Source organism: Erithacus rubecula (genome assembly GCF_903797595.1).
Source record: "Erithacus rubecula genome assembly, chromosome: 3".
Lineage (NCBI taxonomy): Eukaryota > Metazoa > Chordata > Aves > Passeriformes > Muscicapidae > Erithacus > Erithacus rubecula.
Window position 1 is genome coordinate 22,307,958 of NC_136689.1, and position 14,153 is coordinate 22,322,110.

Below are 14,153 nucleotides of genomic sequence, written 5' to 3' on the forward strand. Positions count from 1 at the left end.
ATCCTTCCTCCTGCTGTGTTTACATACTGGGCTCTTGCTTGCAATTTTTGTAATTCAGCAGAGACTTTGAATTGTTTCAAAACTGCAGATTCAGAACTGATGGAAACAGAGTTAAGTTCTCCACAGGTTTAGTTGTGGCATAATTAAGCTGGTGTGCTTGGAAGACAGGATAAGACATTGTGTAAGTGTGTATTTGTTTCACAGTTTGTTCATGTTGGAAAAATCTATTTTTTTTAGAAATACAAAATCTGGGAGTAGTTTTCTTTCTAAATGAAAATTTTAATTCTGTAGAATTTGTTTTCCTTGGCTCCCATTACTGCTGGTGGACTTCTCCCTGCTTGTCATTGGAACAGTGATAGAACCTTGAGTGTAGTTCATGAGAGGGAATTCAGTGTTTGAGACTCCCCTGTTTTGATGTGAACATCACAGAATTTTTGGTTAGCAGTAGCTTTTTGCTGAGAAACTTCTTATTTCTAGCTTTTAAAATTTGATAAAAAATTTGAATTTAAAGTTATGTTGCATCAGTAGTCAGACAGTTCTGTGTGTACCTGAATGTGTGGGGTTAAAAGTGCTATGATTTGTGCATGCATCCATCACTACTAGTGCAGTTATTTCCAAATCCTAGATTCTCATATAGAATCTGTCATTTGAGAACTTGTGTAATACAAAAATGTAACATTTTAATTTTCACATATGTTTAGCTTTCATATGTGCTCATCTTCATCACTGTTTTAAACAGAAAAAAAAAAAATAGGATCTGCTTATAACTGCTATGGTAGATTTTAATCTGTTAATTCTGAAGAAGTGAAAGTTGACAACTTAATTTTGAAAGGAGGGAAATCTGGCTTGCCCAGATGCTTCAGTTAAAATATGCAAAATACTTGAGGAGAGACAAGAAGTAATTCATTTGTCCTTGAGCTACACATCTAATTTTGTAGACAAATAAAGACTGCAAAGCTGCTTTAAAAAAGCCAACTTAACTTTCCATTACAGAAGGTTTCAATCAAGTTGGGGAAGAGAGTTCTTGACCAGTGGCACTACATGTCATTTATTGTTTAGAAATAAAGCATTAGAAAAAGCAAAATCTCTCAGTAGTTGCACTAAAAGTCAGGGTCTTTGCTTTTTGTCATTGGGACATTTCAACAAATTCTGCTTTTCTTTTGGATAAACTGAAAATATTTTATTGAGATAAATTTACAGTTTTAGGAGAATGTAGTTATAGCCTAAGGGAACAACTGGAAGCTTTACCCTTCCCATTTTTGAGAAACTAAATCATTTTGAGAAACTAAATCTCTCTTCAGTTGGGTTTGAGGGTGGTTGGTTGGCTGTTTTGGGGTGGTTTTTTTCTCTAAAACTTTGACGTAGAAGGAGACTATTCTTCCTTTTCCTGTTTAGAATTATTGGGATTTAATGGATTGTTTGTGAAATAACAAACGATACATATTTTAAAAATAGAAAAATAAATCACGAAGTTGAACTAATTAGAAAAGTAGTAGGGAGGAGGTAAGCATTAAGTACTTAGGTGAGCAGCAAATGTTCAGGTCCTCCTCCTGTAAACAGAGCAGGAGCCATATGCCAAGCTGTGCATCATCCTAAGAAAGGAGAGGAGCTGAAGAAACCCACAAATACAAATAAAGGGACAAAAGCATAGACCAGCCACAAGTCAGAGCTGATCATGATGCATTTAGACTGGGGCTTCTCATCTTTCTTGGAGCCAGATGAGAAGTAGAAAGCCCTCGAGGTGATATCTTGCACTGTAACCAAACAGTGACTGGGAAGGGGGATCCGTGTGTCCTGTCCAGTTTGGGTGTTCCTGAAGAAGTTGGATGGAAGCCTGGCTTTCTCGACTGGTGAATATCATGAACAAATATATTATCATTTCTATGTTTGTTTTCTAACAATTGCAGCATATTTATTTTAAAAACCATGATATTTGAGTATTGGTTGATGTTGAACGTTTAAAGCTTTAGGGTTTTTATTTGTATGCTTTACATTGGAGTTACAATTATGAAATGTATTGCAGCACTTAATGTTGGATGCTTCAATTGGAAAGTAATGATTCTTGTTTTCAGATTTTATTGATATGATCTTTTTAATTTTGAATTTTAATTGGTAAACTCCTATGTGCTTTGCTTTTCTTGTTTGAACAAAAATTCTACTCTTGTTAAGAAAAAAATATTTTAAATGGATTTTCTTGTGTAAACCACTGTAAAGTGATTAAAAGTGATAAGCTCTTCAAAAGGCAGTGTCTTACCGTATTTGAATAGCTTACATACTAATTGGTTTTTAAACTGTGTGCCTGGCTCACCTGTGACTTTTTGTTCATCAGCATGTTTTGCTACAAGGTAGTGTGTCTTGTAATCTGCTCACTTTTTGGTTTTAGGGCATTCCCTTCATACGTGTTTTGATACTTTGCTATTTCTTTATGTTTTCAGTATAAAAATATATTTCAGTATTTCTTTATGTTTTTTGTGTTAACTTTTTAAAAAGCTTTGTATATTTATATATGTGCTGGAAGGGAGGTGTGCTTTTGACTGTCTCAGAAATAAAAATTTAAAAGAATTTCTGTAAATTATTTTAAGGTTTCTATGAACTGAAAAATGAAATCGGGTTATTTCATTGTATTTGTCCTTTATAATGACATTTGTACCTTTACCCTTGTATGTTTTGATTTTTAGGATATCAGTCTGTGGGACACTAGCTTGCAAGTGTGCAACCGAAAAGGGATTGACTGAGTGTTGGTTTATGTTTAAGATTTTGTGAAAGCAAAGTATGTAAATGGTAAAATAATCTGAATTTGTCTCACATGCAGCATTAACTTCCAGCTTGTTTTCAGTAGTGATTAGTTTGAAGCTTTATGTAGAATAGTGGATAAGTCTTTGTAGAGAATGTCATTAGTAATAAAGAGGAAAACTTTCACCATTAACAAGATTTTGTCTTCCATACAGCTTGCCCAATTTAGGCAGCGGAAGGCACAAACTGATGGTCAAAATGGATCAAAGAAGCAGAAAAAGAAGAAGAAAACAGCAAACATCAAAGATGAAGAATCAATACAAGATGGGATTGAAACTGATCAATCTCGAGGTGATGAAATATCCACATGCAGCAGTCGAAGAGGAGCAGCTGCCACTGCTGACTTTGCTATTATCAGGACTTTGCACAGTGGAGAAATTATCAAACACACCCAGGCTTACACCATTGAGGTAAGTTTGTCTCAGGCTATAAACAGTCACTTTTGGGAGTGAGTGGGCATAAAATAATCTATTTATTTTGATAGTGGTAATAAAGGAATTGGATGAGATTTTGCACACTATTTCTTTTCTTCTTCTGTCTGACGTAGAGTGTCCAGAGAAGATACTTTCTACCTGCCTGCTGGTGTCATTTTTTTATTGTCATCAGTTCCCTGTAGAGTATGGAAAGTGTGTTTGTAGAGCTATACTCCTTAAACGTGCATAAATTGATTTTGTTTTATTAGAAGTTGGAAATTGGAATGCATTTTTGATCTCTGCACTTACTAAACATCTTTTTCATATTCATGATACAATTTGAGTCGCTCAAATTGTTAACGAGGACAAGGAATGAATTTAGAAATCACTACTGAGAACTGGGTGATTTAAGAGATGGGTGAGCAGTTACTCTACTCTGACTATTTAATGAAATGTAATCCTAATTATTGTTGGTTGAAAGTACATGCTCTGGGAAGTTTGGAAGATGCTGTGTGATGTACACTGGCAGTCCAGTTCTGAGTGGATATGAATTCATGCAATATCATTATAGATAGAAGTGACAAGAAGGGCTGATATTATTTGCAGATTAACTTACTCCATTCATGAAATTACATGAGTGGCATTCCAAGGAAGCATCTCAATGCATATTCCCAACTCTGTGTGGATGAGTACAGTAATTTTTGAGAGATGTGGAACAGATGAATGCTCTACATTTTAATTTGCCAGTCCTGTACTGGGATAGACCATTTGTAACCATCTCCATTATTGAATTCTCAGCAACTGAGGATTAACTGAGCAATTACACTATTTGAAAGGTTTTTGAATTTTTGTTAAAAGAACTCCCAAACTTACCATGGTGGAGGAGCAGGCAGGCAAAGTCATACATATAAATCAAAACTTGTAAAGTAATTGATGAATTTATTTTACAGTTTTAAGCCTATAATACACTAGATTATATATATTAATAATAAATATATCAATATGTATCAATATATCAATACAATGCTTATTTTGAACCTGGTGGCTTTAATATGTAGGTTTTAATTCTTAGAAAGCTCATGTCAGGCTTCAAAACTGTAGTAACTCAATAAAACTGTTCAACTCACATTTTCCTGGAAGAGATAAGAAAGTTGGTAACACAATGACTTTTTTCAAAGATGAAGATATGACTTTTTTGCCTCCTAGGAAAAGAGAAAGATGTAGTTTATGGAATTAATCAAGAGAGGACTGCTAGGGAAGAGAGGTTCACTTAAACTGTTGTTTTAATAATGCAATAGTCTACATAAATATGAGGACTGTATGAAGTAATTTACTTGATCAAATATATTTTGAAGTTGGAGATGGATTCTGCTAATGTATTTCCTTTGTTAGGAAAATATCTCTACTACAGTTGGAGAAGCTGGGTAAAGTACAGAGTCATAGAATAACTTCAGTTAAAAGGGACCTTTGAGGTCGTCTAGTCCAATCCTGTGCTCAAAGCAGGTCTAATTAGATCAGGTTGGTCCCAGTGGCCTGTGTTGGCCTCTGAATACATACAGTATAAGACATAGATGATTTTAGAAATGGAAAAAAGTATCTGCACTGCAGTTGCTAAAGATTGTACACATAGATACATTCTTAAGATAGGGTGTGATTTTTCTTAGGTCTGTCTTACTCCCAAAGCAACTTGTCTCCTTACATGGAGGTGCACTGGAGTTTCTGGTTTCTTGGGGGGAGGTGGTTTGTTTGTTTGATTCTTTTTTAAAATGTAGCTTTAAAAGAATATGCATTAGAGTAATGTAAATTTGTAATTTGACTCTGTTGAGTTTCTTAGTGACTTTTAAACCAGTATTCACAAAAAAAACCCAAAACCACAAACCACCCTGCTCCCAATTGGGAGAGCATTTTTCTTTGTTAAATGTAGCCTGTAGCCTCCTTGCTTATATTACTTAAATAAATAATCAGTATTTTTTAGTTAGAAGGTGATTGCTAAAGTCTTTGCAGTACTAATAGAGGAGGAAAAACTCTGAAAGTGTGTCAGTGAATCTCATAATTTACTGGTTTTAGTCTTACAAGTGCAATGATTTGGACAGAGAGCCTGTATTACAGTAATTGGATTGGAGCTTGCTGAGTTGCAATGGCAGCCAATGTAATAGGCAGTTTCAGGCTAATCTCTGCAGTGGAGAATTACAGCTTTGAGCTGTTTGCTTTTTCACCCAGCATTAAGTCATCGTAGGTTGCTGTGTCAGAAGAGTGAGACAGGATTAGGAAGCATTATGTGGGATCATTTTCTAGCTAAACTTTGATTTTACTTACTTATTTCGTCTTTTACTGGAACTGGTATTTAGAATTTTTCTTTCTGTACCACAAAATACAGACTCAGAACATCTGACTGTACTGCCTATCTATCTAAAAATCTTGGCTGGGCTCCTCTGTGGTAGTTTTGTGGGTAGAAGTTTATCTCCCTGCAGTTCTTCTAGTATGATTTCAAGTCCCCAGTGGAATTAGCATGTCCAAATACAAGTAAAAAAGAGTTCTCTTACTCAATATGAATATCAGAAAGTGAAATTGTGATACTCCTCTGGGAGCTTATTTCCCTTGTGAAGCAGAGGAGTTTTTTTTCAGAGAGGACAAAAGTGTTTAGAATACCAAGAGGTTTTTTTGCAGTCATCCATTTCCTTGGTTTTTTTCCCTCTGTGTTCCTAAGCATGGTTTCCTCTATCCCCCTGCATTCCCTCCAGTTGCCGAAACTAATTGGATCAACTCTGTAAGAACTATCATTGTTTAGCCATTACATTTTGCCTTCCATCTGAACTTATTTGTAATCTCTAAAGTTTTCCATCCACTGTTGGAGTGAATTGGAAATTGGAACAATTTACAAGATATCTTAAAGAAATGTCAGTTCATTGTATTTATTGGTGAAAGTCTCTTGTTTCATGTTGAATTCTTTTTGTCTTGTTTTCACAAAGAGAGTATTTTTTTCTTTATTCTGTTGCACCCTGATATCTTTAGGTATTGCCATTCATAGTGTCCTTTTCCATATAGAAGTGAAAATAACCTAGACCACATTATAAAATGAACTGGAATCTAATTGAATTAAAGTCTTGGGTTTAGGATTTCTTCTTTTTGTGATTTCTACAACTAAAAATAGAAGAAAGCAACAGTTGCTTCTAGGGTAAATAATTGCTGAGATCACCTTTTCTGGGAAGTCTTGAAACGATGGATTGGAACACACTGCTTTGCAAGAATGTCTTAATAGCAGGAAAGCAAAAGAAAAAGTGTAACAGTAAAATTGTCCTCAAGTCACCTGGATAGTAAAAGCTATTATACAAAGCTTCTTAGAAAAGAAAAGTTCCAAGTTCTGTGATGAAGAATACCTGCTAATTGACTAAGGTTGGATTAGTAACTCGTCTTTTGTTTTTCAAAGAACAAATCCTTTTGGTAATAGTTTTAGGATAGCTTAACTGTTAGCTGAAGTATGTGGTAAAGTTTATGGTTCTATGTTCATTGTTGCATTTCTAGAAGGTATTCTGTTTGTTAATGTCTGAGATTTTGACAGACAAGGATCAGCAAGTTATTTAAGAAGGAGACCCTGGGTAGGACTCTTGATGAAGAAAAGTGAGAGAAATGAGAAAGTGTGTAAGCAGTATGGAGAAACATTGCCTCAGTGAAAGTGGTGCATGTGGTAAGACATTCCTGTGTTGGAAGCATGAAAGCAAAGAGCAGCTAAAGGCTTTGACTAGAAAAGAGCTATTCTGGGATGTACAGTGAGGTGGAGGAATTGAAAAAAATATGGATAAATCAATCAAATGAAGTAAAAATTAGCCCAGTCACTTCAGATACTATAGCATCCATTGAAATATGTTTTGAAATTGAAGAATGGAGAAAAGCAAATGTTTGGAGGCAGTCTATTCAATAATAAAGTCAGTGCCACAAGAAAAGGTAATAAATTCTGAGTAGTATATGGTTCTGATTGAAGCTAGTAATTCTTTCTGTTCACCATCTGGCCAGAAAATTGCCAGGATAACTTGCCAATTTTCTTCAATTCATAAAACAGCCTCTGGTATAATGCCTTCCTTTATCTCTGTAAATACTGATATATAGTAGATTTACTGGCACAGAAATTACCTGTATTGGAGAACAGTCTCTGCAATTACAGGGTATTTCACTTTAGATTGAAAATATAAAGCCATGTTACCAAAGAACAGAAACCTAATTGAATGCTTAGGTTACCACTGTTTTCTGAATACCATCAGAATTTTACACACTGCAGAATTCAGTACCTTATAACAGGTTATATTCACGTTTGGCAGTAGTTTATCTCCACTAAAATGCACTCGGTTTAAATTTGGTCATAGTTTAGGTTGAAATTACCAGGGAATTGAATATAATGGTTTTGATATTAGCAACTAAGGAGGACATGATAAGGCAATGTAGAAAAATAACTCTTCACATTCAGAATGTTCTACAAGTGTTAAAGGCCCGGTATTAAGGTTCAGGATGACCTAAAGAGGATTTTATGTCTGGAATATTCTGTTTACATTCTCTTTTCCTCACTTCTAGTCACAGTCTCCTTATGGTTAGGCTTACTTGTGGTCCTCTGTGAATTGGTAGAAACCCATCTGAAAATGGTAAAGGCAAAATAACTTGGTTAAGAATTAATCCAGCCTTTTGTAGTTACATTTTTGTGACAGTTCTCACTGAGGTCATAAAAAGGTCAGTGGATTCCTTCAGGTAGAATTATGTTCCATGAATATTCAGCCTATACCATCATCCATTGCATTTCAAGTAGTTTAGTACTGGATGTCAGTTCTTGCAAAATGTTTTATTGTCACCTATGGAAGATTTCCAAAGAAATATGAGAATCGTTATTCAGTTTTTGTGGTCAATTTTATTTATGGATTCTTTTGTGAATCCTGGGATATTGTTGGGTGTCCAGTGTCCAAGAACATGACTTTTGAGCAGTACTTAACTGTATAGAGAAACAAGTTATTCTAAAATGGGCCTGCTGTATTCCACAGGCTGATAGTCCTTTTTTTGATATCACCTTGCAGTATTTCCTCTGAAGTATACAGATGAACTTTTTAAAATATTCTGAATACTGTTACCATTAAAGATTCCATCTTTGATGCAGAATTGATGGAGATAGTTACCTATAAAGAGTCTTTGAGGTATTTCTTCAATGTATTTTAACAATCAACTACAATTTCAGTGAAGAAAATAAGGTGTTATTTTACCAGAAGAGAGTAACCATTTGCAGCAAGAAAATCTGTGGAGTGTAGTTAATAGAATGCATGCAAAATAACTCTGAGGGTGTAACAAATATCTGTTTCAAATTCCATGAAATTTCTCCATTGAGAAAACTGGTAAATTCTTGGCTTTATCCTGTCAAAAGATTTTATGTTGTTAGGAGCTTGTAGTAAGAATTTTTTAAAATTATTTCCTTTCAAACTGAACTGCTGTCACTCAAGTGAGCTATGTAAAACCTGATTACTTTTGTTGACCAAGGAAGAATTGAAGCATACAGAACAGGTGGCTTGATAATGGAAGAAACTGGATTTTGAAATAAAGTTGGTCAGGTCTTAGGAAGTAATATAGCTGCTTGGAGGGCAAGATGACTGCTTATAAAATGTTGACTACTTGTTACAGATTCTGACAGCAAAAGAATAATATGAAGTCTTACAGTCTGGGGTTGAATGTGTGAGCTAAATAGGATTTAATTCTCTTTAACTGGTTTTTAGCAGGGTTTGTATGATCCCCTTAGCATAGAAGATGGTGCATTTAACTGGAGTTCATTTGGCCATCTTTTTGTCCTTAAAATCATAGAATCCCTTGGCAAAAATACTTGGTTTTAACATACAAAGAACTATCTAGATCCAGGACTGAAGTTGACATTTTAGAAAGATTATCTATGCTGCTAACAGATAGTGTTCATGTAAACTGATGGAGCAGTATGTGTTTTTGACAATTTTGTAAAAAATGTTTTAGGCTTTTTTTTAAAAAAATTATTATTTTAGATTGATATTCAGAAAGGACCAGCAATATATTAACTTTTTAAAAAGTATCATATCTGGCCAAATTGCCATTAAAAATTATTATTATTTTCAATCAACTTCCTTTGGGAATTCATATTTTCTTACTTCAGCCTAAGCATCAACCTACCAATTATTCGCCTTTTTCTATAATTATCTATCAGGTTTATCTATCTTCAGTTTATCTGAGGATGTACAAATTCATTTTCCATCTTCCTTATGAAGAAGGCACTGTTTTTATAATTCAAAAACATTACAAGGGAAAACTGTTGAAGAAGTTAGTTCTACTTGTTCCTGTTTTTTTCATGTTGGAGAGGTGCCATATTTCATGCTTTATATAAAAATAAGAAGATTTCTTAATTTAGCTATTTATATACACATTCATAGTAACTCTTCTGAGCTTCTATAGGAATGCTTCTAATTATTCTTTGTGAAGATTCCTGAATTGGAACAAACCATGAAAATTTTTAAGTAGGTAACAACCATATATTTGTTGTCAGTGTTATGAAAAAAATTATGTGGTTTTCTGATTTTATTTCTTCCTGAGGATTTTGTCCTAGACCAAGGATGTAGACTTACAAACAAGATGCAATTTTTTGTATATATATATGTATATATACATATATACATATATATACACAAATATTCATATAAATAATATGAATAAAATATATTTGTGTGAAAATGAAATATTTTAAAATACTAATTTTGTATTCCATAGCAGAAACATTTTTGCCACCCTAGAGTTTTAAAGCATTATTTTGATTTCTGTTTCAGTTCACGTCTTGTTTTTCAGGTGCACCTGTTTTTATTTTTTAATATTACATGCACTGTATGAATTTAAACTTCCAAACAAATATTCTAAGGTAATGTTGTGCACTCTTTATATAAAACAATTCCCTTTGTTTAGGTTAATTACATTCTGGAGCTGCATATTGGATTCAAAATATGTAGAATCAATGGTGTTAGGATTGTAAAAACTGCAGAACTTCAGGAGGTCTGAGTGATAGATTACTTTGGAAAAAAAAATAAAATAAAACACACATGTGAAATAACAAATTTTACCTATGTCTACTGATGCAAAACATACCATGTTCCTTTGAAAATGAGCCTGACAGAACTCAATATGAAATTGGGACAGATTTAATGTGAGGCTGGCTAACATGTGAAGTGCATTTTGGACAAGGTCTATTGTATGCACGTTATTTTTGCTGAAGTAGTTCTAACTCACAGTTGCACTTCTCAAGTTTTCAGGTTTTTCTTTGAAGTCTACTTATTCCACTATAGTGCACCTTATGTACATAATTTACATTTTTTCCCAGGAACATTTTGATTCTCAAACTTGATACAGTTTATGTAGCTCATCAAGATACACTGTATTTCATTCAGGCATCTGCCATGGTGAATTTATGCTGTTTGTTAAGGTTTTTCTTTCCTGTAATTTCTCTACTTCATTAGATCACAAGATTTGAGTCTTTGTCTGTTTATCTTCCCTTGGTTTCCATAGAAGCTGAAGGATGAGTGTTTGTTTTAAAATGCTAGTCAACATCTAAAGTCTTGCATGTATGAAAGTGATGTTTTATACAAGATTATGTTCTCAAGGCATCAAAGTTCCTAATTAGGTAAAATTGATATAGCAGAGACAAGTTCTTTTCATGGTACTTCTTAGTTCTTTTTAAAAAAATGAAAACAAACCCCAGAAAATTAAGTTCAATTTCCAAAATATTGTTTTGCACCTGTAGTTGTTTGAAGCTTTTATCATATAATTATAGTATTTCTGTGATCATAGTTGAACAGCAAAATGATTTTATTAAAGCTGGAATTTCCAGCAAGTGAAGGGGACCATTGCTGTATATATACTTATCAAATTAATGTACACCTTGGTGTTACCAAATACTGTTAAATATAAAATGTCTTGTTTTGTAATTTTAGAGTGCCATCATTGTAAATATTTCAATATTTTATTTTAGCCAGAAAGTGAAATTTCCACCACAGTAGAAGATTACAGTTCTGAGGTAAGACTGAAGTCATGCTTTTCCTAGCTTTTCTTTCAACCTTTTCTGTTACATATTTGCTGCAATGCTGTACATAGTTTTTCAAAAGGAGAAGGAAAGAAAGAGCAGATGTGATATTGTGGACAAATTTGTTGCATGTTACTACTGTATGATCAATGTACCATTAAAACAAGCATTATGTCAGCTCCATAATGGGATGGCTACTATAAACAAATAGTGCAGTATATACATGAGCTGTTGTAGCAGTGTCATCCTTAAGGTCGTATTGATGTTTTGTATTGCCATGGGAGTAGTGACTATGCATAATCTCTACTAATTTTCTGAGAGAGACTATTTAAAAAGTCAATTACATTTTAATGAGTTTCATAGCAGCCTCAGTGACTGGCTGAGTGTCAGTCTGCTGGTGGGAGATGATGAGTGATTGCCTGTGCATCGCTTGTTGTTTGGCTGGCTTGTTTTATTTCACTTATTAAGCTGGTTTATTATGTCCAAGAATTTTAGTTGCCTTTGCCCTTCCAGTTCTCTCCTCCACCCTGCTGGTGGGGGAGTGAATGACTGGAGTGGGGGCTTAGCTGCTAGCCAGAGTCAGCCCACACATTATCATCTACAGCTCATCTCTGTCACATTGAAGGGCAATTGTGTGTGTGGAACTTGGGTCCTGTCAGATAAAACAGTTGTGTTTGTAAGGAGTAAACTACCTCATGCATAAATGTTGGTCAAGAACATCCCAGCAAGAAGTAGTCATGGAACATCTGAATACAGTAGGAATTGGTTTTAGCTTGAAAATCAAATTTTTTATGTCTAAAACAATCACTTTGTGTCAGGACAGTCCGGGTTTTATTTTGCCGTTCTCTATGATAAACAGTTTAGAAAAAACACACACAGAATCTTAAGCTTGGCAACAAGTAAGAGGGGATAAAGTAAATCAAATGAATCTTATTGCTGTTTGCCATGAAGATTGTAGCAGACATGCTTTTGAAGAACTGCCATGACTGTAGTGCACCTTTTTAGAATATGCATCACCATGGTATGTGATTACTTTTCAATGGAATTTGCAGTATGTGAAGAATAAACCCTTGAGAACAGGTGACAGTGTCATTGATATTCTTGTATATTCACAAGTGGGGCATATTACATATATAAGGAAATATGGATGGTTATGGTTTGAACTCAGAACTAAGGGAAGTTAGGCTTTTTGGAAGAGTTGGAATTTTGGGGAAATTTGTAACTCTGTAAGGTAAAGTTGCCCCCATACATTTCCCATATGCCTCAGTTTTATGGTATAACTAAAATGCTATTCCACCTGTTTCTTTTTTTTTTTTCCTCTTCTTGACTCTGTTTCCAATTTGAAAAGTATATCTATGAAATGATGGTTAATACAAAGTCTAGAAAGTTGTTTGTTTTTATAAATTTCAATGACATTCTATGCCTAGATCTTAACTACTGCATAAAGAAACTTATTGCAGTTCTGTTACTATATAGAAAAATATATTAAGTCATTATATTTTAAAAAATCATCAATGGTTCTCCTTCAGAAGTTACTAGCCTTAGTCACAGGATTGCAACTATTTTCATCACAAATTGAAAAGAGTTTTTATTTATGATGCATAAACCCTTCCCTGAAAATCCCCCAAAATATGCTGAGATTAATTTTCCCAAGTTGACCTAATTGCTAATTTTAGCTAAGTTTCATATACTCAGTTGTGACATAACTGGAAAATTGAAGAGAGGCTAAGAACATTGACAAGCAGTGTTCAAGGTCTAAATATTAATTTTTAGGCAGGAATCAGTACATCAAAAATCTTGTACATCAAAATGTACAAGGGAGGGTAGAGGGGGAAAGAAAACATGAAGTGAAATTGTTAATCTGTTCCAGATACTTCTGTATGTTTTTACTACCAAATCAAACAATTCTCTTAGGAAGAACAGTATGTATTGATATATATTGAGCATGAATTTATTATTTATAAAGGGAAATCTCTGAAGTAATGGTATTAATATTGCAAGTAGTTACACATTATATATTACTGCTATTTTTGAGATACAATTTCAGACAATTTCAGGTCTTGTAAGGTCTAAGGAATGTTTGATAGGGTACAGCGATTTCATAAACGTAATCCTGACCTCTGGTGGTATTTGTCATGAATCACTGCCTTAATTCAGTGGTGAAAGTTGGTTTTCCTTGTGTTTCTCAGAAGGAAGATTCATTTCATTTGCCTTAAGCATATGTATTAATGTATGCAATAGAAATGAAACCTTTAATTTTAACCAATAGATTACAGATTGTATTTTACTTTATAATGCTAAATAATACTTCTGTGAATTATTTTGAAAATGCAAGGGAGGGAGAACAATCAGAAAGAATGTCCTTTGAGAGACTTCCATAACCTTCACTTGTTTCATATTGGTGGTTCACCAAAACTGTGATTTTTGAGTAATGTATTGTAAAATTTAATCTATTTTTATTTTGTGATTACTTACTCATGCAATTTTGTCCAGAGCTCTTGTTACCTTTGGTTCCATTATGTTAAAATGGTATGTGGTTTGATTCTTTCAATGTTTAATTGTTTCCTTACATCATAAGTAATTAAGGCATAAGAATGTTTCAGCTTTAAAGGTGAACTGCAAAGCTTTTAAAGAAGAAATTATAAGAATCAACATAAAGAGCCTTTATAGACTTGCAGTAGATCTCTAAATGTGTAAATCACTGGGACCATAAGTCAAAACACAGGAGTCATGCAGACCTTCTTTAGCCATCTACTAAAACTCAAGTTGGCATCTGAACTACTGAATTAATATCTTCCAGATAAATGGAAAATTAGTTTCAAATTAAAGTATTTTGAAGCTAATAACTCATTACCCACTGTTTGTCTGCTCTTACACAGCAGAATTTGTCATAC

At 33.9% G+C, this 14,153-nt stretch overlaps 1 protein-coding gene across 1 annotated transcript in view; it reads left to right on the forward strand.

The window, feature by feature from the left end:
• Nucleotides 1–14,153, forward strand: part of AKAP9 (A-kinase anchoring protein 9) — a 106,501-nt gene that overhangs the window by 24,777 nt on the left and 67,571 nt on the right. The window contains 2 exon segments of the mRNA XM_079300338.1: nt 2,949–3,203; nt 11,209–11,253. Of these exon segments, the coding sequence (XP_079156464.1) occupies nt 2,949–3,203; nt 11,209–11,253 (300 nt within the window).